This window comes from Zea mays, chromosome 7 (assembly GCF_902167145.1).
Source record: "Zea mays cultivar B73 chromosome 7, Zm-B73-REFERENCE-NAM-5.0, whole genome shotgun sequence".
Taxonomy (NCBI): domain Eukaryota; kingdom Viridiplantae; phylum Streptophyta; class Magnoliopsida; order Poales; family Poaceae; genus Zea; species Zea mays.
In genome coordinates this window covers 151,782,253-151,805,357 of record NC_050102.1, presented here as the reverse complement: position 1 = coordinate 151,805,357, position 23,105 = coordinate 151,782,253, and the positions used below count along the sequence as shown (strand labels likewise).

The 23,105-nt window shown below is 46.7% G+C and overlaps 2 protein-coding genes across 3 annotated transcripts in view; both read left to right on the top strand.

Moving 5' to 3' along the window:
* Nucleotides 1-1,510: 1,510 nt before the first annotated feature.
* On the top strand, nucleotides 1,511-11,096 carry LOC103633122 (mediator of RNA polymerase II transcription subunit 8). Of its 2 annotated transcripts, none has more exons than XM_008654800.4 (12): nucleotides 1,511-1,883; nucleotides 2,037-2,161; nucleotides 3,144-3,268; nucleotides 3,371-3,554; nucleotides 3,687-3,791; nucleotides 4,109-4,176; nucleotides 4,414-4,659; nucleotides 8,787-8,840; nucleotides 8,907-9,113; nucleotides 9,327-9,371; nucleotides 9,979-10,036; nucleotides 10,504-11,096. In XM_008654800.4, the coding sequence occupies exons 1-12, from the start codon at nucleotides 1,645-1,647 to the stop codon at nucleotides 10,674-10,676; spliced, it is 1,629 nt and encodes a 542-aa protein (XP_008653022.1). In that variant the 5' UTR covers nucleotides 1,511-1,644; the 3' UTR covers nucleotides 10,677-11,096. The 2 variants fall into 2 exon arrangements, 1 of the variants encoding a protein (XP_008653022.1); XR_004851550.1 differs by lacking the exon at nucleotides 9,327-9,371 and adding an exon at nucleotides 9,406-9,509 and having other exon boundaries at nucleotides 1,517-1,883.
* Nucleotides 11,097-11,130: 34 nt separating this feature from the next.
* The window catches only part of LOC103634279 (putative methyltransferase At1g22800, mitochondrial), a 32,207-nt gene continuing 20,232 nt past the window's right edge, over nucleotides 11,131-23,105 (top strand). The window contains 7 exon segments of the mRNA XM_035961250.1: nucleotides 11,131-11,247; nucleotides 16,614-16,806; nucleotides 16,935-17,073; nucleotides 17,551-17,620; nucleotides 17,741-17,815; nucleotides 17,906-17,983; nucleotides 18,219-18,253. Coding sequence (XP_035817143.1) covers nucleotides 11,131-11,247; nucleotides 16,614-16,806; nucleotides 16,935-17,073; nucleotides 17,551-17,620; nucleotides 17,741-17,815; nucleotides 17,906-17,983; nucleotides 18,219-18,253 — 707 coding nt within the window.

Genomic DNA, 23,105 nt, shown 5'->3' with positions numbered 1-23,105 from the left:
CTAAGCAATTATGACGAAGCAAGTGACCAGTTCCAGAACTAGATTTACCACTTAAAGTCACCTTGCAGTACTTACAAATGGCTCCATACCATACCATCTTACCATTGACAAGGTGAGTCGGTTCATCAAAGTCATGCCACACTTTAGATCTGAGAGGACACTTACTGGAACTGGTGGCGGCGGTGCTTGTGCCGGTCGGTGTCGGGCTCGTGGATCCTGTGCCCGCTTGACCACCGGTGGCGGCACCAGGGACATCATCATCATTATCGATGTTGATGGCAACACTACTGCCAAATAGGATCCGGGCATCCTCTGCTTTGTTATGATATTCTAGCCGGTGCTCCTCGTCCACAACGGTCGGATGAAGGTCATCGTCCATGCCGTAGACAGATGGCTCCTCGCCGACGACTGGGGTCCCTGGACAGCTACGTGGCACCGACACAAGCGATACCTAGGAGATTCATCACATCCATGGGATTCCAATCAAGATCTAATACACAAGAGAAGGGGATGGAGATTAGGGTTCAGGACATAACCTGCGCAGCCGGAGCACCTTAGTCGCCTTGAGAGCACCACCGCGAGGAGGAACACCTCTGCTAAGAGGATGTCAGGAGCCGAGGATGGGGATTACTCTATTGGGATTCGGGTGTGAGGAAGGGAAGATGATGAGCGAAGAGATGAGGAGAGTATAGATGTCCAAACAAGCCGTCGCTGGTAGCCGTCACCAGTAGCCGTCGGCGGGAGAGGCGAGATTTCGTCGGTCACCAAGGAGCAAGAGGTAGGAGCCACGGGAGAAGGGGAGGGGATTAGGTTTAGGGTTTCGAGCGAGCGAATGCCGGGGGGGTGCGTCATGGGGCAGGGCCGATGTGTGTTATGCGGCGTGGAACGGACAGACGCCGTGTCTGGCTCATTTTCGTGCTGGGTCGGGCCGAGCACGACGTGCCGGCCTCAAAGCCCAAGCACGACACGTCCACCGTGCCGGGCTGTCCCGAGCTCGATGCGCAGCGAGCCGTGCCGGGTTGGTACCAGGCTTCGGATAAATTTGGCTGTCCGGCCAATATAGACATCTATACCTGTTAAACTGCTAAACAAACTTAGCATCATCAGGCATCGGCTACACTATCATTGTAAAGTCCGTTTGCTTGTAGGTTGGCTTTAATTAGCCCCAGCTCCTCTGTGTGAACTAGGAGGCGTACGTGCCATCAAATTCTGTAAAGTTTGAAGCATGCTGCAGGCAGTATACTCGTGAGGATGACACAAAAAACACATATTTAGTGATACCAATTTAATGGTGTAAATACCACCGTCTCTTTTTGTATAAGTATATTAACTCTAAGTTTAGTTAAATAAAAAATAGTTTAATATATGACGACTCTGTATGCTCATCTCATCTAGGTATACATTTTGTTAGGACTTCTCCAAATTTTGAACTCTGCATTATGAACTTTTGGATTCTGGACACATGTTTTGTCGAGTGCAGAGAATTGACTTGACTGTCCCCCGGCCCTCACATGTCAGTCTGAGCCAGACACGCAAACTGGTGGTACCGCCATAACGATCTGAAAACATCCTCCATTAGTCCGCCTCCGGCCACCCCCTTTCATTCCGCCGCAACGCCACCGCCCCCAACGCAAGTTTCCGGCGATGGACCCCGCGGCGGCCGCGCTAGGTGCAGTACCCGCCGCTGGCGCGCCACCTCCGGGCGCAGCCGCAGGGGACCAGCAGGCAGCTCCCCGGGTTGAGCGGCTCAGCGCGGGGGTGCAGCAGCAGTTGAACCTGGAGGGGATGCGCGCGCGCGCGGTGGGGCTGTACAAGGCCATCTCCCGCATCCTCGAGGACTTTGACGTCATCATACGCACCAATCCCAGCGCCTCCCCCAAGTGGTAACTTCATCCCCAGCCCCGCCCCTCTTATTGGCTATCGGCTGATGGCTGGCAGCAGTGGATTCTAGGGTTTAATTAGGATGCCTCTGCTCGTGTGGCGTCGCTGCGCGATTGCTTACTGGTATGGTATGGCTGCCTCTGGGTGAATTGCAGGCAGGACGTGCTCGGGCAGTTCTCGATGGTGAGCATGGAGCTCTTCAACATTGTGGAGGACATTAAGAATGTGTCCAAGGTGTTTGTCGTGTACCCCCGGAATGTCAATGCCGAGAATGCAACAAGTATGCCGTTCTGAGTTTTTTCCCCTTTATGGATATGCATATATCTTTTGTTATCTGTGTCAATTTGGTTATCACGTAATGGTATTTGTTTTCTTAGAAATCATAATTAATATTTAGTTGATCTAACATAGGGGAGTTTAACATCTGTTGGTTATGTTCTAGTTGCATGGTTTACTGATTCAGTCATGAAATAAATCATCTCCAGTTCAGGGACAACAATTTCCAAAGACATTAAGAGTTCTTTGCCCTTGTTTGTAAAAGTTTGGTTGGTTCAATCAAGACATGAACAACAACCTCTCTGAAAGATTATCAATGGAAGCATGTAATTTGGGAAGAAATTATCTGATATGAAAATTTGCTCAGTTTATGTGTTGAAGTTTTGCTATGTAACCAACTGTATTGAGTCCAAAGGAATCCATCAAACATTTTCCCTTATTTGACCCAACACTAAATAGTCTTTCGTTGTTCATGGTCCAGTATTGGTGAACACCTAATGAGATTATGATTTTCAACACATGATGAGATTATACGATTCATTTATGCTTCCATATATTTTTAGAAAAAAACCCTATGATTTTGTTTCTAAAGTAAGGATGAATGATGACTACAAGTATGACCAGTTGGGCTAATACTTTGCTGTGCCGTTTCTTTGGGGTCTTCTCACAAGTTTTATTACACATGAAGATTCAATCTAAGATTTTTCTTACTGTCAACTGATGTTTATTTCCAGTTGTCCACTAATCAAAATTCTGAATTAGGTTTCAGACTTTTGAAGTTTTCTACTAGCCATGGCCTTAATTTCATGGCAAGCTATTCTGAGATAAATAAACACAGTGCAAATGACCCAACAAAAATGTATTGGAAATGGTCATTCTAATTGTTCTGATGCATTGTCATCTAGTGTTCCCATTTTGCATACTATCAATGGTTTGTACAGTTATTTATTATTAGAGTTGCAGTATAATCCTTATGAATATTGCAGTACTACCTGTAATGCTGTCGTCAAAACTGCTGCCTGAGATGGAAGTTGAGGAAACTACTAAGAGAGAGCAACTATTGTCTGGAATAACTAATCTACCTGTGCCTACACAGATTGAAAAATTAAAGGTGACCAATTTAGTATGAAAAATGAAAACCTATAGCATGTGTTGCTAGCTTGATTTATCGGCTATCTATTAATTAGAATGAACCTGGTACCATCCCTTTCAGGTTAGAATAGACATGATTGGGAGTGCATGCGAAACTGCTGAGAAAGTAATTGCAGAATGCCGTAAGAGCTATGGGCTGGGAAGCCGTCAGGGGACAAATCTTGGTCCTACATTGGACAAAGCACAAGCTGCAAAGATACAGGAGCAGGAAGGCCTACTTAGAGCAGCAGTAAATTATGGTGAAGGTGAAAGGCATAGTGCTTGGTCAATATTAATAAAAAATGCAATTAGATTTCCAAAATAAAGAGTCCTTTTTACTTCTATTTTGTGTTACAATTTCAATACTTATAGCCTTACTAAAATTATCTGAATGCCAGGATTACGGGTACCTGGAGATCAGAGGCATCCACAATCTCTTCCTATCCATCTGATAGAAGTGCTTCCTTTAGGAGACGGTGCACAAAATTTTGGTGATAGTTCTGGTATGTAGATTTTCTTGTGTATCTAAACTCTCTTAATGAACCTCTCCTCGTTTTGAGTTTTAACATCTGTCGATTGTCTCATTTTCATGCGCTATAGACCGAACTCCTATTGTGCTAGGATTAGTGTTTATCCTCAATTGCTAAAATCACGACCATTTGCATTGAGATATGTGCTGTAAAAGTTCCTTATATGTTTAACATTTGCCATATTAATGGGAGATTTGTGCCGTAGAAGTTCCTTGTATGCTTAACTCTTTGGCATTTGCATTGGAGATGTATTTGACAAATGCACATCTAATTTCTATTTGTATTTGCAGGTAGTTATCCCAAAAATATGTCAACATTTGCACCTAATAGTGTCAACAGCCAGGGAAATCAGATTCAGGTTTCTGTTATAACTGAGTTATTATTATGATATTAGAAAGGGTCTATCTTCTATTGTTATCACTCTTTTGAATTGAAAACCTCTTTGGTTCATTCTGTTTTTATGACATCAGTCATCTTCCCATGGTGTTGATAGGATAGCTATTATATATCATAGGGAATGGCAATAACAAAACTCAGATAAATGTTTGATATTTCTGTTTCAGTTTCAAATTTGTTGCCTTCTTACTACTTGCAGGCATCCGGAGGACAGTTACTTGGAAGGCCTGCGCCATCACCTGGAACCACAGGAACCCCTAATTTCGAGAATGTGTCCACTCCTCCAATGCCATATGCTAACTCTCCTAGGTCAGGCACCAATATGATGAATACCCCTTCCCCCCAGCAACATCTAACACCACAACAACAGAGGCAAAAACTGATGCAACATTCTCAACCGCTTCACCAGCCGGTGAGGCCATCAGCTGCTGGGATGCTAGCACAGGTAAAGATAGGTTTACATTTGGGGCTTTGGATGTGTTTTAGTTTTATAGATTTTCTGTAGTATGTGTTTCCCTTCTTGATCCTGTTCTAGTTGGAGAGTGAGAATATGAGAAACCCTAACCCTAATCAGGGTTGGGAGTGTATATGTATAGCTGAGTGTTGTGGGCCAAGGCCCATTACAATAGAGGTATACACATAAACGTAAACAACATTCTAACACCCCCGCAGTCTCAACTCTATTCTGTACAAATGTTGAGACTGGATCGAAACTCGGCGAAAACACTCGACGGTAACCCCTTGGTGAAGATGTTGGCGAACTACAACGTAGTGGGGACGCTGAGAACCTGAACGTCACCGGCAGTGACACGCTCGTGGACGAAATGCAAGTCGATCTCCACGTGCTTCGTGCGCTGATGCTACACGAGATTGGTGGAGAGGTAGACCGCGCTGACGTTGTCGCAGTAGACGAGTGTGGCGCGTTGAAGGGGGCTGTGGAGCTCCTGGAGAAGCTGGCGCAGCCAGGAGGCCTCTGCCACGCCGTTGGCCACAGCGCGGTACTCGGTCCCTGCGCTAGAGCGGGAGACAACGGGCTGCCGCTTGGCGGCCCAGGGGACGAGGTTGGCGCCTAGGAACACGACATAACCGGAAGTGGACCACCATGTATCGGGACAACCAGCCCAGTCAGCGTCGTTGTAGACCACAAGCTCCGACGTCGCAGGGGGGGGGGGGTAGAAGACAGTATTCGAGGGAGCTGCGGAGGTAGCGCAGGATCCGCTTGAGAGCGGTGAGATGGGGCTCCCGCGGGGTGCGCATATGTAGGCACACCTGTTGGAGGATGTAGGCGATGTCGGGCCTGGAGAAGGTCAAGTACTGGAGCGTGCCGGTCAGGCTCTAGTAGGATGTCATGTCGGCGACCGGGGGCCCGTCGTCCTCAGAGAGCTTCGCCTGAGTGTCGACAGGCGTGGAGCAGGGCTTGCAGTAGAACATGCCAGCCCGCTCCAGGATGTCGATGGCGTACTGGCGCTGGTGGAGGAAGAGACCTTGAGGCCAGCGCTTGGCGGTGACGTCGAGGAAGTGGTGAATAGGCCCCAGGTTCTTCATCGCGAACTCTGTGAGCACAATGTCGTCGACGTAGAGCAGAAGGTAGACGGTGTCGTCGCGGCGCTGATAGATGAACAAGGACGTGTCCGACTTGGCCTCGACGAAGCCGATGAAGGCCAAGTAAGAGGCAAAGCGACTGTACCATGCCGTGGCGCTTGCTTGAGGCCATACAAGGAGCGGTTCAGTTGGCAGACTAGATCCGGATGAGCGGCGTCGACGAAGCTGGTGGGCTGGCTATAGTAGATAGTCTCCGTCAGAGTGTTGTGGAGGAATGCATTCTTGATGTCGAGATGATGGATCGCCCAACCCCGGGAGAGGGCGAGAGAGAGAACGGCTCGAACAATGGTGAACTTGACGACAGAGCTAAATGTCTCGTTGTAGTCCACTCCGGGACGCTGGGTGAAGCCTCGAAGCACTCAACTGGCCTTCTAGCCGTCGAGGGAGCCATCCGAGGTCAGCTTGTGGTGAAAAATTCACTTGCCGGTGACCACGTTGGTTCCCGGTGGACGCGACACCAGGTCCCAGGTGTGGTTGGCCAGCAAGGCCGCGTACTCCTCCATAGCGCGACGCCAGTGGGGGTCGACGAGGCTGGTGCGAACGGAGGAGGGGACTAGGGAGGCATCGGTATCCCTTGTGGTTAGGGGAGTAACCGAGGATAAGACAACAAATGGAGGGGGGCTTGTGAGGAGAAGTGGCAGAGGTGTTGGGATAGCAGGCACAACCAAAGACTCAGAGATGAGAATAGGAGGGGGTCATGCCATACAAGGAGAAGTGGGGGGTGGGGTGACTCACCACCTTTGAGGGAAGGCGGTTGAGGAGATTAGTAGCAGTGTTCAGGGCCTCTGCCCAATAGCAGGCGGGAAGAGACGCCTGAAATAGGAGGCAACGGATCATGTTAGTGGTGGTGCGAATAATCCGTTCGGCCCGACGGTTCTGAGGGGAAGTGTACGGGCACAAGAGGCACAATTGAACGCCATGAAAGAGAAAGGTGCGAGAGGCGGAGTTATCGAACTCGCAGCCATTATCGCACTGGAGGGCACGAACCGGGCGACGGAACTGGGTGGAGACGCAGGCGAATAAATGTGTGGAGAACCAGGCGAAGAAATGGGTGAGGGTGTGAAAGGTGTCGGACTTAAGCCGTAGAGGAAAGGTCCAGAGAAAGTGGGAATGGGATAAATCATCCAAGATGACAAGATAGTATTTGTAACCAGAGAGGCTAAGGACGAGAGAGGTCCAGAGATCACAATGAACAAGATCAAAGGCTTGGGCAGCCCTGGACGTGGAAGAGGAAAAAAGGAAGACTAGAGTGACGACCGAGCTGACAAGCATGATAGAGATGCTCAGAGAAACCCCGACGACAGGAGATATCTGAGCGTCTAGAGAGCTGGGACATCACATCTGGTCCAGGGTGCCCGAGGCGACGATGCCAATCGGTGGAGGTGGTGGTAGTAGCAAGAGCATGGGGGGAGGATACGCTGGTGGGGGAAGTGGATGGCAAGTGAATAGAGTAGAGGGGGAAGGAGCTGCCATAACGAGCGAGCACGACATGAGAACGAAGGTGTCGTATGGTGAGCCCCTAGGGATCGAACTCTATAGAATAGCGGTTGTCATCGGTGAAGCAACGAACCGAGAGAAGGGGATGTGAGTCAAATGGGGAGCAACAAGAACGTCGTTAAGGTAGAAGGGTCCCGGGAGAATCGATGCACCTACTGAGGTGATCGGAAGGGTGGCACCATTCCCCACCACGGTAGAGGAAGGATGTGAGGGGTGTGGAGGATGGTAGTGGGATAACGAGCTAGTGGTAGAAGTGGTATGGAAGGAGGCTCTGGAGTCGACCACCCAATCAGTGGGAGAGGGAGGGGGTGGTGAAGGCACGGGGTGCGAGGAGAGAGCCAGGGGAGGTGCCCCTAGAAGGTCACCGGGATGGGGGCTGGAGTCGGGGGCCTTGAACATCAGGGATGCAACAATAGCAGGGGGAAGACAAGCGGGCCAGTGACATGACAGCCTGGCTGAGGGTGGAGGTCGACGCAGTCACGAAGAATAAGGTGCATGGCCCGATCAAAGGCCACAAAGGTGCCCCGAATAATCTGACCATCGTGAAGGGTGACACGCACATCGGTCATGGTGACACCGGGCAAAGGCAGGAAAGAGGTGGCATTGGCGGACAAGGCAAAGGTAGGGCCCCCGGTGGCAGGAGGGACACCATGGAGAACTGGGGTAGTGAGTCGACACGGCGGCGGGGAGGCCGAGAGCCGTAGGAGCAACAGACGGGAGTAGGCCGACCGTGGTGGTGCCTCCCCCCCTGAGGACGCTTGCGTGGAGTCCGTGGGCCGCACGAACGGGAACAAGGTCAGGCAGAGAAGCACTCATGAAGACGGTGGTGGCAGGGGAAGCTGCGCAGACCAACGAGAAGGGGCAGCGCTGTCACTGGGTGAGGACGTGTGAGCAAGTTGGGGGAAGGAGGAGCAGAGGCGGGGAACGATGGGAGGAGGCCGAGCTCCTGGAAGAGGAGAGGCGCTTGAGCAGGGACTTCACCGGCGAGGGGAGGACCGGTGGGAGGAGGCCGAGCAGGGACGACGGAGCTGGCGGCGCCCGTGAGGAGGTTGAAGAGCCTGGCGCGGCAACCGGCTCAACGGAGCGACCGACGTGGACTCCTGGGTTTGCGGCACGAACCACTAGCAGGGGCTCGGACTCCTGGGCGCGCGATGTGCGGAACCACCGGCAGGGAGCCCGCCGAGCCCAGGGATGGGCGGCGGCGAACAGGAAGTGGCCGACGGCGGGGGAGGGGCAGCGGTCGCGCCCAGGTATGGCCGGCGGCGGGCAGGAAGTGGTCGGCAGCGGTGGTCTGTGGGGTGGGAGGGAGGGGGAGAGAGAAAATTGGCTCTGGTACCAAGTTGGAGAGTGAGAATATGGGAAACCCTAACCCTAATCAGGGTTGGGAGTGTATATATATAGCTGAGTGTTGTGGGCCAAAGTCCATTACAATAGACATTTACAGTTCTGAATACACATTTTTTTTCCCTGTAGAGCGCACTTCCTCAACTACAAGATTTACAGGGGCAGGCTCAACAAAAACTACAGGCAATTACTGACTCCTTTTCTGCTGAAGGCCTGAAAACTTAAATTTCTGAAGGAAGCCTTTTGTAGGTCCCTGGTCAACAGCAAATGCAATACAACCAAGCATTGTCACAACAGTTTCATAACAGACAGATGCAACCTGGACGTATGCAACCAGGCATGGCTCAGAGTCAATTGAATCAAGGAACTCAGCTACGAAGTCATTTAGGCCAGTTTACTGGAGCTGCAAATAATGCGATGTTCAATGCTGCACAGGCATCATCAAACTCACAAATGGTTAGATATACTTATTCTTAACAATTTAGTGAGGAAAATAAGTTGTTTCATTTTCTTAAATTGGTAGTTGGAGTTTAAGATATGCATTTATGAGCTGATGAGATGGACTGGTGAAAAAAAATCTTTGTTTTTTCAATCATTAGCCTCTAGAGATTGTTTTTGTACTTGTTCCCACGATTGGCTAATCTTGCCTGGTTCGATTTTGCATTTTAGATGGCAAATATGCATGGATCACAGTCGCTTATGCCACAAATGCAGGTCAGTTACTTTTTTTTTGTCTTTCTATATCCAGGTTCTGCCAGAAATAATTCTCTGCGTGCATATGGTATAATTGATCACAACTACTGGGCAATGACAGTCTGTATTCCCTTTTGCCCTTGTAGATCGTCAAGAAAGGTTGACTTTGTTACTGTATTGCACATGAGAGTTTGATGTAGGGTGGTCTGATTAATATAGGGCTATTATTATTTTAGTTGCATTATTCATATTATCAACTGCAATGTTGGCTCGTCCCAAACAATTTCAGCACATTTATGGTAAAAAAAAAAACAATTTCAGCACATGCATCACTAATTGATGGACTAGGGTAGTTTCATTTTGGCTGTTGGCTTCTCTTGCAACTTTATGGTAGTCTGATTAATAAGGTTACAGTTTTAGGTTATCTTCCTTTAACAAGTTTATTCTCTTATACTAACGACATCTTGTCCACTATAGACATGATTTCCTGATTACTGAAGGGGCAGTATATAATATAAAGATTGCAGAATTTGTTGCTTTTGTATTTGCTCTGTCCTGTTTCCGGACTGTTTCATTCTTCGCACATAACTTCTTGTATTTAATGTGTTGTTTTATTATTATTTCTCAGTATGGTATGGCTGGTGGGCATCCACATAGGAGCCATCCCCAAATGCTGACTGACCAAAGTATGTATCCCTTTCCCTTTTTAAGACTTTTCAAGTTAGCACTATCAAATGGATAAAAAAAAATGTTATGTGCCATGGATTTGAGACATCATATTTGTCTATCAATTGTTTTGGTGGCTTTACTGGCTTATTTGGTAGAAACCTGCTCCTCAATATTAGAAATATGTGTACGCATTGCAGAGGCAAACCCTTTTGAGTCGCATAAATCTAGATACCTGATCCGATCACAATTCAAAAGGACAAAATATATTGGAATTTACCATAATGCGGAAGTAGGATGTCATTACAAAAAAACACAAGAATTCAGTAACTAGGGAAAGTTAAGAGCACTTTCCACTATGGACAAAATATCAGTGCTGGATGAAAAGTGTCCTTTGATTTTAAATCATCATTGGTCTATTTTACTTTGTGCCAAAAAATGATCGTATCAAGTTTGTATTACTGAACTCTGCTGTTTTCTGCCGCAGTGTTCGGTATGGGAGCCACAAATAGCAGCATGATGGGAATGCAGCAGCAGCAGCAAGGGCTATACGGGAACATGCAGGCAGGTGCACAGAACGTGCCACAGGGTATGGCGGGCCTTCAGAACCAGACCCAGAATCCCAACTTCACTCAGCAGAGGCAACAAAACCAACAATGATTTAACACTAACGTTCACGGAGGTTGAAAGATGAGCAATATATCCGTCGTTTTGCTGCTTGTCTGTTGGTCTTTACTCAGCTTATCTGTGAGACTGATAGTAGCCCCAGGTTAGCCTTCGTTTTGCTGTAAATCATTAGCGAGATGCAGGTCAATTATAATTATATACGTTGTAACTGTGTTTCGGATATGTCTAATATGTTTTGTTGGAATCGTGTTACGCGCGTTCCTTTTATTTATAATTAAGCCTCGCAGCAAGGCCGGCAATCGAATTGCATACGGCTAGACGGGTGGGTAGTTCACCAGGATGAAAATCGGTCATCAGGTGGACCCTAGAATTATTTGAGGAACTCACAGATGTACTGTAATATGTATTCCCTGTTGTCTTTCTGGATAAATATCCCAAGATGTTATTACGTCTTTCATGCTTGCAATCATGAGGCCCCATTGCTTGCATGCAACTCGAAAACGCCGATGATAAAGCTAAGAGCAAGATCACCGCCTGCATCAGTCTCTTATCGTACAGGGCAACCGTGAACGGCGATACCAAGGTGCCGTCTCCACACCTCGCTGTACGTCGTCGATGCTGTACACTGTAAATTCGTGAGGTGGGTGAGGAGGATTGGCGCCGCTCCTCTCACCGGCAGCCGGCGGGCGGCTGCTTGTGGCGGTTGAAGAGGGTGGCGAGTGCATATATGATATATCGCCAGGGCATCAGGCATCAGCAACAAGGTAGGCGAGCCATACGCACAACTGGAGACACCTGCAGGGTGCACAAATAATTCTTTTGTAAATTGAGTAATATTTATTATATACCACAATAAAATTTATGAGTTTTTTTTTTAAATAGTGCACCATCTTTATTGTTGCGCATCAGCGAGCGAGCAGTTGAAGGGAGACGAGCTGCGAGAAGAGGCTAGCCAGGACACAAGGATGCGGAGCTGCCACTCTTCCCACCGTTGCACAGCACCCGAGAGATCCACGGACACACTATGAGACTGTTTGGTTGGCTACCTAACTCGCCACATTTTACTTAACTTTTCTATCCAAGGTTAGTTTTTCAATTCGAACGACTAACTTTAAGTAAAGTGTGGCGTAGTTAGCCACGAACCAAAAATGCTCTATATTTGCCAGACTCGCAGGCGTTTAATACCAGATTTATTTTAGTTTATTTAACTCATACTCCATGCATGTAGCGGTCATATATATGTATATCAATTAAGTTCATAATTGTTTATAAGAAATACTTGTCAAGCTTGTGAAGTGTATTAAAAACAATCTAGTTCAAGCGCGTGCGACACACGGATAATTTCCAAAGTGCATGGCCTTGTATCCCGCCAATCGACAAGATCTTCAAAACTGCACGCAGAAGGACAATGAAAGAAGGTATCGTATCACTACTATAAGCACTTTGTTGAAATTCGCTCTAGCGAATGGATTTCATTAGAGGCAAGAATACTCACCCTATAACACATAATATACAATATAATTTAAAGGTAGGGCAATACACAACACATGATGTAGGATATTACACTATCACAATCGCAATCAGGCTCTTTGCCGAGCGCCAAATGATTTACCGAGCGTTTTTTTTCGAACACTCGATAAAAAATTCTTTACCGAGTGCAAAACAAAAAATACTCGGCAAATGTTTCTTTGCCGAGTGTTTTTTTTAACACTAGACAAAGACAATTTAAAAATCTCATTTTGAAGTAGTAAATTAATTCAAATAAAAAGTTTTCAACTACAAATTTTTATAACTCATCAAGATGTATAATTATATTTTGGTTATTTCTTTATATGATAAAATAAAAGTAAATTTGTTAATAAAAACTATATCTCTCTCTAGTTTATAAAACTAAAAAAGAGATGCATAAGATTTGTGAATAATGTTAGAACCAACATATGGAATGAATAAATGATCAAGAAACCAAAATAAACTTTGTAGATCTTGAGAAGTTATAGAATTTTGTAGTTGACAATTTTTTGATTTGAAATCATCTTGTTAACAAAAACTACGTCTAAATTTTAAAATTCAAATTTTAAAGCGATCTCGAATGGAAAACCCACTAAAATGAAAGTTGTAGGTCTAAAAAGTTATGAAACTTTGTACTTGACAACATTTTGGTTTAAAATCATCTCGACAAGCAAAATTTTGTTTGAATTTTAAAATTTGAATTTTTCAAACGACCTCAGATGGAAAAACCACCAAAATAAAAGTTGTAGGTCTTGAAATGTTATGGAACTTTATTATTGACAATTTTTTGATCTGAGACCATCTTGTCATAGAAAAAATATGTTTGAAATTTCAAATTTGAATTTCAAATTTTGTAAACGGCCTCGGACGAAGAAACTTTCAAAATATGCAAGTTGTAGATCTTAAAAATTTATGCAACTTTACAGTTGACAATATTTTCATTTGAATTCATTTAGTGCCTCAAACAATAAATTTACTCTCGGTCTATTATATTACATGGAGAAGGAAAACGTAATATAGATACAAGTGATATAGTGGTTTGCGAGTTCGAATCTCACCCATCACAAAACACATGAATTCAATTAAAAATGGTGAAAAATGATAGGACGATGCATAGGGCAACAATGATGGCTGTGAGGGCTATTCCCCTAATTAAAAAATGTTTTGTTGTTTTTGTGGTTCTTAATTTACCGAGTTCTTTTTTTTGCCGAGTGTTTTTTGACACTCGACAAAGTCTTTATCGAGTGCCCGAAAAAAGTACTCGTCAAAGAACCATTTACCGATAAAATATTTATCGAGTGTTCTTTGTCGAGTGTAACACTCAGCAAAGAATTTTCCGATTGCAAAAAGGCCTTTGCCAAGTGTTTAGGACACTCGGCAAAGAAGGCCAGTCCGATAGTGTATGCAATGATCCAAACATGTATAAATCATTGTCTCGTGTTCACCATCAAGTTGAGTTTCTCGTTGAAGCCTACCAAACATCACTATAGTCCATAGTAAGATTACTTGTCGGCCATCGAACACTGATCTAGTCTATAATATAGAAATGTAAGTCAAATACTAATATTTTACTTTTCGGGGCACACCAGGATTAGGACTTGAAACCCTATAATATCATATTGAATTGCATGCTCTCACCAAATCTTAACATGTTGTGGTATTATAGTTGTACTTCAACAGGAGTGTTTGATTTTTCTTTTCTTAGATAAAATAAGTATTTGTTCAAAGCAAGGTAATACATCGAGTTTCGATAAGTTTGCGATAACCACACAATCCACAAATTTTGTAATAAACACACAAACATGCAAATGATACTCAATTCAAAAACTAGGGCTAGATCTAGAGCTTGATGGTAATATAAAATAAGGACTTAGACATATTTGAATCCACACTAGGAAAGAATAATATATCATAAAATTGATGGATTTCTGTTGCTTGTGTTCATATGTAGATGTGGATGTATTGACAACAATGTCCTGATCTAGGCACTCTTGTCCGCTTCATATAGTTTGAAGAGAAGTATGACCAATTTGTTCTTAAAACAATGGTATTGAAGTATGTATTTCATGTTCTAGTTAGTGGTGAACAAAATTACCTTTAAATTTGAGGTTTTTATGGTTCTCGAAGAAGAGAGTCATCCTTACCAATGATAACCTAGCCAAGAAATTAAATGGTAATAATCATGTTGCTTTGTAGTAGTTTTGAAACTATTCATCCTCTCTTATTTGAATGTTATCATGCTAGATTGTTGTGGCATTCTTTACTCATTGTATTTGATGTAGTGCCTCATTTGAATGTGAAGGTTTATTCAATAGACGACATAAATAGAGAGGCATTTACTACAATTCATCATTGCGAACGAGTGCCACAACATATGTCTAAGAAATGGGGAACATATCAGGTGCAACCGAACCAATTAGTGCACCTGTGCAACCTAGACACAAGGACGAATGTGAAAGAACCTTTTTTTAAAATATCATTTTCAAAACAACCCTCCCATATCTCCCTAGGCATTTTTAAGAAGGTACTCCCACATCAATGCTTGTATCTTGGTTGCACCAATTATGCCAATTGGTTCGATTGTACCTTATACGTCCCCAAAGAAATGATACTGTATTTGAATGGATTTGCAGGCTTTTTAGGGACACATTGTGTCGTGGTTTCGGAAAACCGGGGACACGGTAGAATTTGTGTTCGGTGGGGGAGGCTAGTGTAGACTCAAAGGATCACGATGCCCAAGAGGGGGTGAATTGGGCTTATTTAAAATTCTTGCGTAAGATTAAACCTAAACAAGAGCCCAACTTCACCCAAGTACTTAGCTAAATCACAAAATCTAGGAAACAATAAGCTTACCCTAAGTCATCATGATAAATACTAGGAATGCAAATACACAAAGTAAATGCAAAAAGTGAAGTAGGGGCAAAAGGACTCCTCCAATTTTCCTGAGGTATCGGAGAGTCGACACTCTCCACTAGTCCTCGTTGGAGCACCCGCGCAAGGGTATCGCTCTCCCTTAGTCCTTGCAAGAACCAAGTGCTCACTATGAGATGATCCTTTGCCTCTCAGGCGCGATGGATCCCTCACGACCACGTACAATCACCAAGTCGGGTCACCAACAAAGCCTCTGGGGTGATCACCGAGCTCCAATAGCCACCGAGCCGTCTAGGTGATGCCGATCACCAAGAGTAATAAGCCATATACTTTCACTTGACCAAGAGAAGCCTAATGCATGCGGTGTTTGCTCCAGGTGGCTCTCATGTGCGCTAATGAGGTCCTATCATGAGATTAAGATTTTGCTAATCACCTCACTAAGCTTTGTGGACTTGCAATGCTCTAGCATTGAATGCTTATTGGTTGGGGCAACAAGACAATGAATATGGCTAGTGGAGGGGGTATAAATAGCCCAACCATCCCAAACTAGCCGTTATTGCACTGTTATGCGCGTGGTCGCACCGGACAGTCTGGTGCGCCACTAGTGCGCTTCCAACGTCTAGTTCTGACAACTAGTTGTTGTACAGAGGCGCATTGGATAATGCATAGACTGGACAGTCTGGTGAGTCTCTAAAAGTTGTGCAAGCTCTCAGGTATTTTTCTGGCACTCTCGGACCGGTTGTCCAGGGCACCACCAGACAGTCTGGTGCCCCTTGAACATCAACACTGATTTTCTTCCTTGGGTTTTTCTAAATCGTTTTCGATTCCAACTTGTGAGTGAGATCTTGAGTGACACCAAGCACTAATTTCAAGTGTGTGAATGCACCGACACTACACTAGATATCTCTTAGTCAAACTACTCATCCACAACCCCTCTTTATAGTATGACTAAAGTAAAAATAAAAGTCCTGATTTTATACCAAGTGTCCCACAACTCCTAAGACACTTAGGATATGAAGACCTTCATCTTTTGATTCGCCTTTTTTAGCCGTCGCTACAAATCTCATTTGTGGGCACTACAAGAAACTAATAAAAGTTCGTGGGTTAATTTAAGAACGTGGGTACCCACGTTCTTATATTAACTTCGTGGGCCCGAGGAAAACCGTCGAACTTATAATATTAGGAACGTGGGTACCCACGTTCTTAACTTAAATTCGTGGGTCACGTGGACCCCGTCGAACTTAACCTAAAACCTAAATTTCTCTCACCCCGTGCGGCTGTATTGTTTTCCCTATCGAGACCACGCGCGTGCGCCCGAAGCTAAACCTCGCCGCGCGCGCCCGCGACCACAACCTCGCCAGCGCCGCGCCTCCACCCCACGCCCGCCCCGCCGCCCCTCGCCGCGCGCGCCCGTCGCCACGCGCGACCCGCCTCCACCTCGCGCCCGCCCCGCCTTCCCTTGCCGTGCGCGCCCGTCGCCGCGCGCGCCCCGCCTCCACCCGCAGCCCCACCGCGCGCAGGCTCGCCCGCCTGCACCAGCGACCGCCGCCACAACCTCGCCGGCCCACCGCACCCTCCTGCCCCACCTAGCGCCACCCCGACCGCGACCTGAAGCGCTGGCACCAGGACCGCGCGGCGTGGGCGATGCGTGAGACCGATGGGCTCGTGGATGCGGTCGCTGAGAACCTCCTATACCGCCTCGAGGACTGCAGGAAAGCCTTCCCCTCCGCACTCTGCCTTGGGGGCTCCACCGACGCCGTCCGCCGGTTGCTCCGTGGCCGCGGTGATCCACCTTGCATCCTGCTCCTATAGTCTTCTTTCTTTAGTCGATACTGTACTCCAGATGGAGCCTTGCCGCCATCAAGTTTCCACCAATTTTGCACAGAAATGCCCTGAATGCCTCCGTCGCAGGTGGGATTGAGAGTCTGATCATGATGAACATGTCAGCCGATATGGTGAAGAAGTGGCGAGAGTCAGAGAATGCCACTGGTGATGGGCCTGAGACCCACTTTGTTATCGGCGATGAGGAGTTTCTTCCAATCAAAGCGAGGTGATTTCACTTTCTTGGTTGGTTTCAATTCATGTATTGTATTGTGATACCAAAATGTACAAAACCCACAACTACTTTGCTGAGATCGCACTATACCTGCCAATCAACTGCCAGCTCTACACAGGTGATTTGTGTAGTTGATTAACCTCGACTTAGCTTTTTAATAAAGCCACACTGAGCCTTTGGTGAGTTTGATCTAAAAAATTGAAATATGAAAAAACGCAGATGTTTATCTTTCCCACTGTCATGTGGAAAAAGAAAAATATTCTTTCATTCAGCAGTTGGGCTTTCAACTTCTCTCTTCCTACCTTTCTTATAGATCAAAGCATACATGATACATGAGAAAAATTGCTTCATGCTTACATGGTTTTTATTCTCATGTCTGAGTGAGTCAGTTGTCGTGTCACAAGCATAATCATAGACACACAGACAGATCTTGCAACATTTACTCATTAATGTGGTTCATGGGTTTTGAAGCTCACAGGATTTGATAATGAGCTGTCTTGGACTTCATTGGACAAATGATCTACCTGGAGCAATGATACAGGTACATTTCTTAACCTGAACCAGTTTATATTGCTATGCAAGGTCTCTACAATGGTCAGTTATTTACATAAAGAATACCTTAACTATTGATAGCTGGTTAATTATTACCTTTTTCTTGCAGTGTAGGCTGGCGTTGCAACCTGATGGCCTTTTTCTGGCAGCAATTCTTTGTGGAGAAACACTGAAGTGATAACCTGTCAAATTGTAGATAAAACTTGATTTTTCCCATTTTTTGTCATTTTTATTTCCTTATCTGTTTTCTCTTGCCTCTATTTCTTTTATCAAGGAGCTTAGAATTGCATGCACAGTTTCTCAAATGGAACGCGAAGGGGGCATCAGTCCTCGAATGTCCCCTTTAGCGCAAGTATGGCTATTTTGTGTTCTGAATTTTGCTAAAAGTATTTGTAATTTTGTATGTACTCCCTTTACATATTTATTATGCCACTTCATGGTAAAGTTACTACTTGAGTTTTTCTTACAAAATAGACTGTGCAGACTTTTACAACGACCCGATTGAATCTTGCATTCATATAACTACTCTATGTTGTCCTGTTATGATCCATTTGTTTTAACTGTGGCTTTGTATTGCACTTTTCAAGGTCCGTGACGCAGGAAACCTTTTGACAAGGGCAGGCTTTATGAAGCGTCCCGATCCTTTGGGACTCAAATGTGATACAATTACTAGTCCCAGGAGGCTAGTAACCACATTCATTACTTCAAATAGTTATAGAGTCTGAATAATGTTATTACAATACCGGGGATACAAGCTCGAAAGTGAGCCGAAAAACATAAAGCATAGTGGAAGATAAAATAGCCCAGGCCACAGGCAGAACTGGGTGAAGACACAGCCCCATCAATCAAGCATAGCAGAAAAGAAGTCTTCAACTGCTGAAAAACATAATTAAATAAATCTGGGTGAATACACTAGGTATTCCGCAAGCCCACCCGGCTCCCGTAAAGAGAAAGTGACCTATATGGTACATGCTTTATATGGTGGAGTTGAAGTCACTCATACTTTTTCAGAGAAAGGCAGTATTCGTTGTTTATGGTTTTCCCAAGACAATAGAAGTAACACTTGCTTGACCACCACTGAGCTTCCCGCTCCTGTGGTACCACTTTCTTTTCAGAACATACAGACACATTTCCCTGTTCCCGGTTGTAGTAGAAACACTAATTGTCATACCATACCAGACTCGTCCATACCAGTGGACACAGACTATTCGAATAGGTTTAAACTCTGCGCAGAGGGGTACACTTTACCCACTAGTCCGGCTCTGCGATCTCATGGCCAATGAGATCCGAATCCGAAACTCTTTCCTTCCTTGCACGTTCGAACCTTAACGGTTATATCGGAAGGAGTTAGGCCACCGCCATGTCCAAACCGGACAAAACATTCCCCCTCCTTATCCTCCCGGTGCTCCCCAGCCTTCATAACCCTAGGGTTGGACCGTACGAGTTCAGATCGAGTGGCTGCCCACACAACCTCGAGTGGTTGTACTTTTTGTGAGTACATGTAATGAAAGATGACAAACCGGTCCTTATACGAGAGGACAATCCTTCTGCTCACGCCTAAACCAGCTGAGCCAACACCTTAGGCCCTCCCCTAAACCAGGGAGTCCCTGATCATCCTACTCACCAGGTGATGAGGGTGAGTACCCTTCATCGCACACTTTTGGAAAACATTCCACTTGTACCCTTTTTACTTGCCCCATATCTTTTAAATCAAAGTAATAGTTAATGCGGGCTCTCTCATGCTCACCATGCAATTCGATTCCCATAATCCATGCTTAGGCAGTGGTAGAGAGAAATAGGTAAATAATGCATCAAGGGAAGGATGGACTTGCCTTCGTCGAAGCTTTCCTGGCACAAGAGGTTTATCTCGGAGGGGTCGGGTTCTTGCCCTTCTTCCGGAGCTAAGAGTTCCGGAGGATCGGATCCCTCTTCCGCTATTCAAACACAGATAATAACAATACATCAAACATAGTGACCTTTGTGGGGTGTGCAAATTTTTATACTTTATTATTTTTGTGCCCTATAATTTATTTAGACAATTTTTGGTGCATAAAATATTAGCATCTAAATATATATGTGAAAATGGGAAAAAGAAAAGGGAAAAGAAAAAGAGAAAGGATTTTCCAGCCAGCTGGGCTGGGGGGGGGGGGGGATTTCGGCCCAGAAGGCGCAAGCGCGCGCGGGCGGGTGCGCTTTCGGCCCACTTGGCCCAGCCGCGCGGGGCGACGGCGGGGGATCGGCGCTGCGGCGCGGGCCCGCACGCCAGAGAGGGGGGGGGGACGGACGACGTTAACGACACGGAGGGAGGGGCGGGAGCTCGACCGGGGTCCGGTCGGCGGCGAGCCCCGTGGCGGTTCTCCGCCATCGGTCCGGTTTTGCAGTGGGGAAATGGTGGTGGAGCATGGGCGGTTGATGGGGGTCACGGGGGTGGGGCGAATTTCGCCTGCGGGGGCCTATGGTGGCTGGTCCGCGGCACGGTGGCGGGTGCCCACGGCGGTGATGCCGCCGGTGAGGTTGCTTTCCACAATAGAGTGGGAGAAGTGGCGTGCCGTGACCGTGAGAGTGTGGCGGAGCTCTTGGCATAGCTTAATTGGACAGAGGATTGCTAGAGAGGGAGAGGGGAGCTCACCGAAGCGATGAAGGGAGCACGACGGCGCTAGCTTGAACGGCTCGGGGAAGAGGGCAGTGCGGGTGGCCGGAGCTGTGTGGCGAAGACGGGGCTCGGGCGGGTCCTTTTATAGGCGCTCGGGGGAGGGAGGGGGATGGAGGAGACGACGAGCACCGGCGAGCTCGCCATGATGGCAGGAATGGAGCTAACGCCGATGCGATGGCTCGGGCAGGCGGGGGGGGGGGGGGGGGGGGGTGAGGGGACGGCTCAAGCACAGTGGCGGGGTTGTCGCGGAGGCTGGCGAGCATTAATGGCGAGGCGACGAGGCGAGGGGGCGCTAGGCGGCGGATGCGCCGGTGAGGGATGGGCGAGGGGGATGAAACTGACAAGTGGGCCCTGGCTGCCAGCGAGAGGAAGCGGCGCGAGAGGGAGGGGGATGAGGCGCTGACGGGCGGGGCCCGGGTGTCAGCGGGAGGGAGACGCGTGCGGGTTGGGCCGCCTGGGCCGGGGAGAGAGGAGGGGAGGCGCGGGCGCGCGCGGGTTGGGCCGGAATTCGGCCCAGCCGAGGGAGGGGGGAACTTTCTTTTTTCTTTTCTTTTTCTAATTCTAATTCCTTTCTTCTCCTTTTTCTATTTTTGTTTCTTTTTCTTTGGAGACCAAAAATATTTTCTAAGTGATCTTGGGTGAGAAATATAGTCTAGGTGAGGTGCTCTAATTATTTCAAGTGTATGCACATGAGAAGGGGTTCTAAGGGTAGGGTTAAGGAGAAAGGTAAAATAAGGGGGGGATTAGGAGGTTAGGGCTTCAAACCTTAGGTGGGATTTTGGGATGTTACAAACCTACACCACTTAAAGGAATCTCGCCCTCGAGATTTAGACTGGATTTGAGAAAATATAAGGGTATTCCCTCCTCAAGGAGTCCTCACTCTCCCAGGTAGCTTCCTCTTCTCCTTCTATGCTCCACTGAACTTTACAGAGCTTCACCTCTGAGGTGCGGGTCTTTCTGACTGCTGAATCAAGAATCTTCACTGGTTTTTCACGGTACTGAAGATCTTTCTGAATCTGTACTGTCTCTTCTTCGATGTGACTTTCGGGTGCTTGCAGGCATTTGCGGAGCTGGGATACGTGAAACACGTTGTGGATGTCGGACATGGATTCCGGTAATTCCAGACGGTATGCTGCGGGTCCTACCCTGCCAATGATGGGATAGGGACCTACGAAACGCGGGGCTAGCTTCCCTTTTACTTGGAACCTCCTGACACCACGCATTGGAGAAACCTTGAGGTAGACGAAGTCTCCGTCCTCAAATCGGAGTTCCCTCCGCCTGTTGTCTGCATAACTCTTCTGCCGACTCTGAGCTTCAAGTAACCTTCTGCGGATCAGTGCAACTTTCTCTTCCGCCTCTTTGACAAAGACAGGTCCTTCTAGTGCTTTTCCCCCACGTTGGACCACATGAGAGGGGTCTGACATTTCCGTCCATACAGTGCTTTGAATGGCGACATCTTGATGCTGGCCTGATAGCTATTGTTGTATGAGAACTCTGCGTAGGGTAGACTGAATTCCCAACTCCTACCAAAAGCTAGCACACATGCTCTTAACAGATCTTCAAGGACTTTGTTGACTCTTTCTGTCTGCCCATCTATCTGAGGGTGATAAGCGGTACTGAAATCTAGCTTGGTGCCCATAGCTTTCTGAAGGCTTGTCCAGAATTTGGATGTGAACTGGGTTCCCCTGTCTGACACTATCTTCCTTGGGATGCCATGGAGTCTGACTATCTCCTTGAGATAAATCCGGGCAAGGGTGGCTCCTCCAAAGGTAGTTTTCACTGGGATGAAATGGGCTACCTTGGTGAGGTGATCTATTATTACCCAGATGGAATCATTCCCTTTTTGCGTCCGGGGCAGTCCGGTTACGAAGTCCATGCCTATTTCTTCCCACTTCCATTCAGGTATTGGGAGGGGTTGTAATAGGCCTGCATGTTTTTGGTGTTCGGCCTTCGTTCGTTGGCAGATGTCACATCAGGCCACATACTGAGCTATTTCTTTCTTCATCCCTTTCCACCAGTATATGGTTTTGAGGTCTAGATACATCTTGGTAGTTCCTGGGTGGATGGAGTAGGCCAAGTCGTGAGCTTCCTTGAGTAGGACTTCCCGGGCCTCCCCTTTTGGTACACATAGACGATATTTGAACCAAAGGACTCCTTGGTCATCTGTCCTGAGGTCCGGGAGTTGTTCCTTGCGGGCTTTCTCCACAAGTCTTGCTGTCTCTGAGTCTAGACGTTGAGCTTTGCATATGAGGTCTTCCAGCATTGGTTTGACTTCGAGACTGTCGTTATTTCCCAGACATGCATTTAGTTGCGCTGATTCTTTCTTCCAATCCTCTAAAAAGTTGGTTCCTTTTATTCTGAATGGTTTTCGACTGAGGGCGTCGGCTACCACGTTGGCCTTCCTGGGGTGATAGTGAATTTCTAGGTCATAATCCTTGATCAGCTCTAACCATCTTCGCTGACGGAGGTTGAGATCTGGTTGAGTGAATATATACTTCAGACTTTTGTGATCGGTGAAAATGTGGCATTTGTTTTCGATTAGGTAATGCCTCCATATCTTCAAGGCATGCACTATGGCTGCCAATTCCAAATCATGGGTGGGGTAATTCTGTTCGTGCGGCTTGAGTAGGCGCGATGCGTAAGCAATGACTTTCTCGTTTTGCATTAGCACACACCCTAAGCCTTGCCTCGAGGCATCACAGAAGACGACAAAATCTTGATGAATATCTGGCAGTGACATAACGAGTGCTGTTGTGAGTTTCTCCTTTATGACCTGGAAACTCCCTTCACATTTTGGGGTCCACACAAATTTATGGTCTTT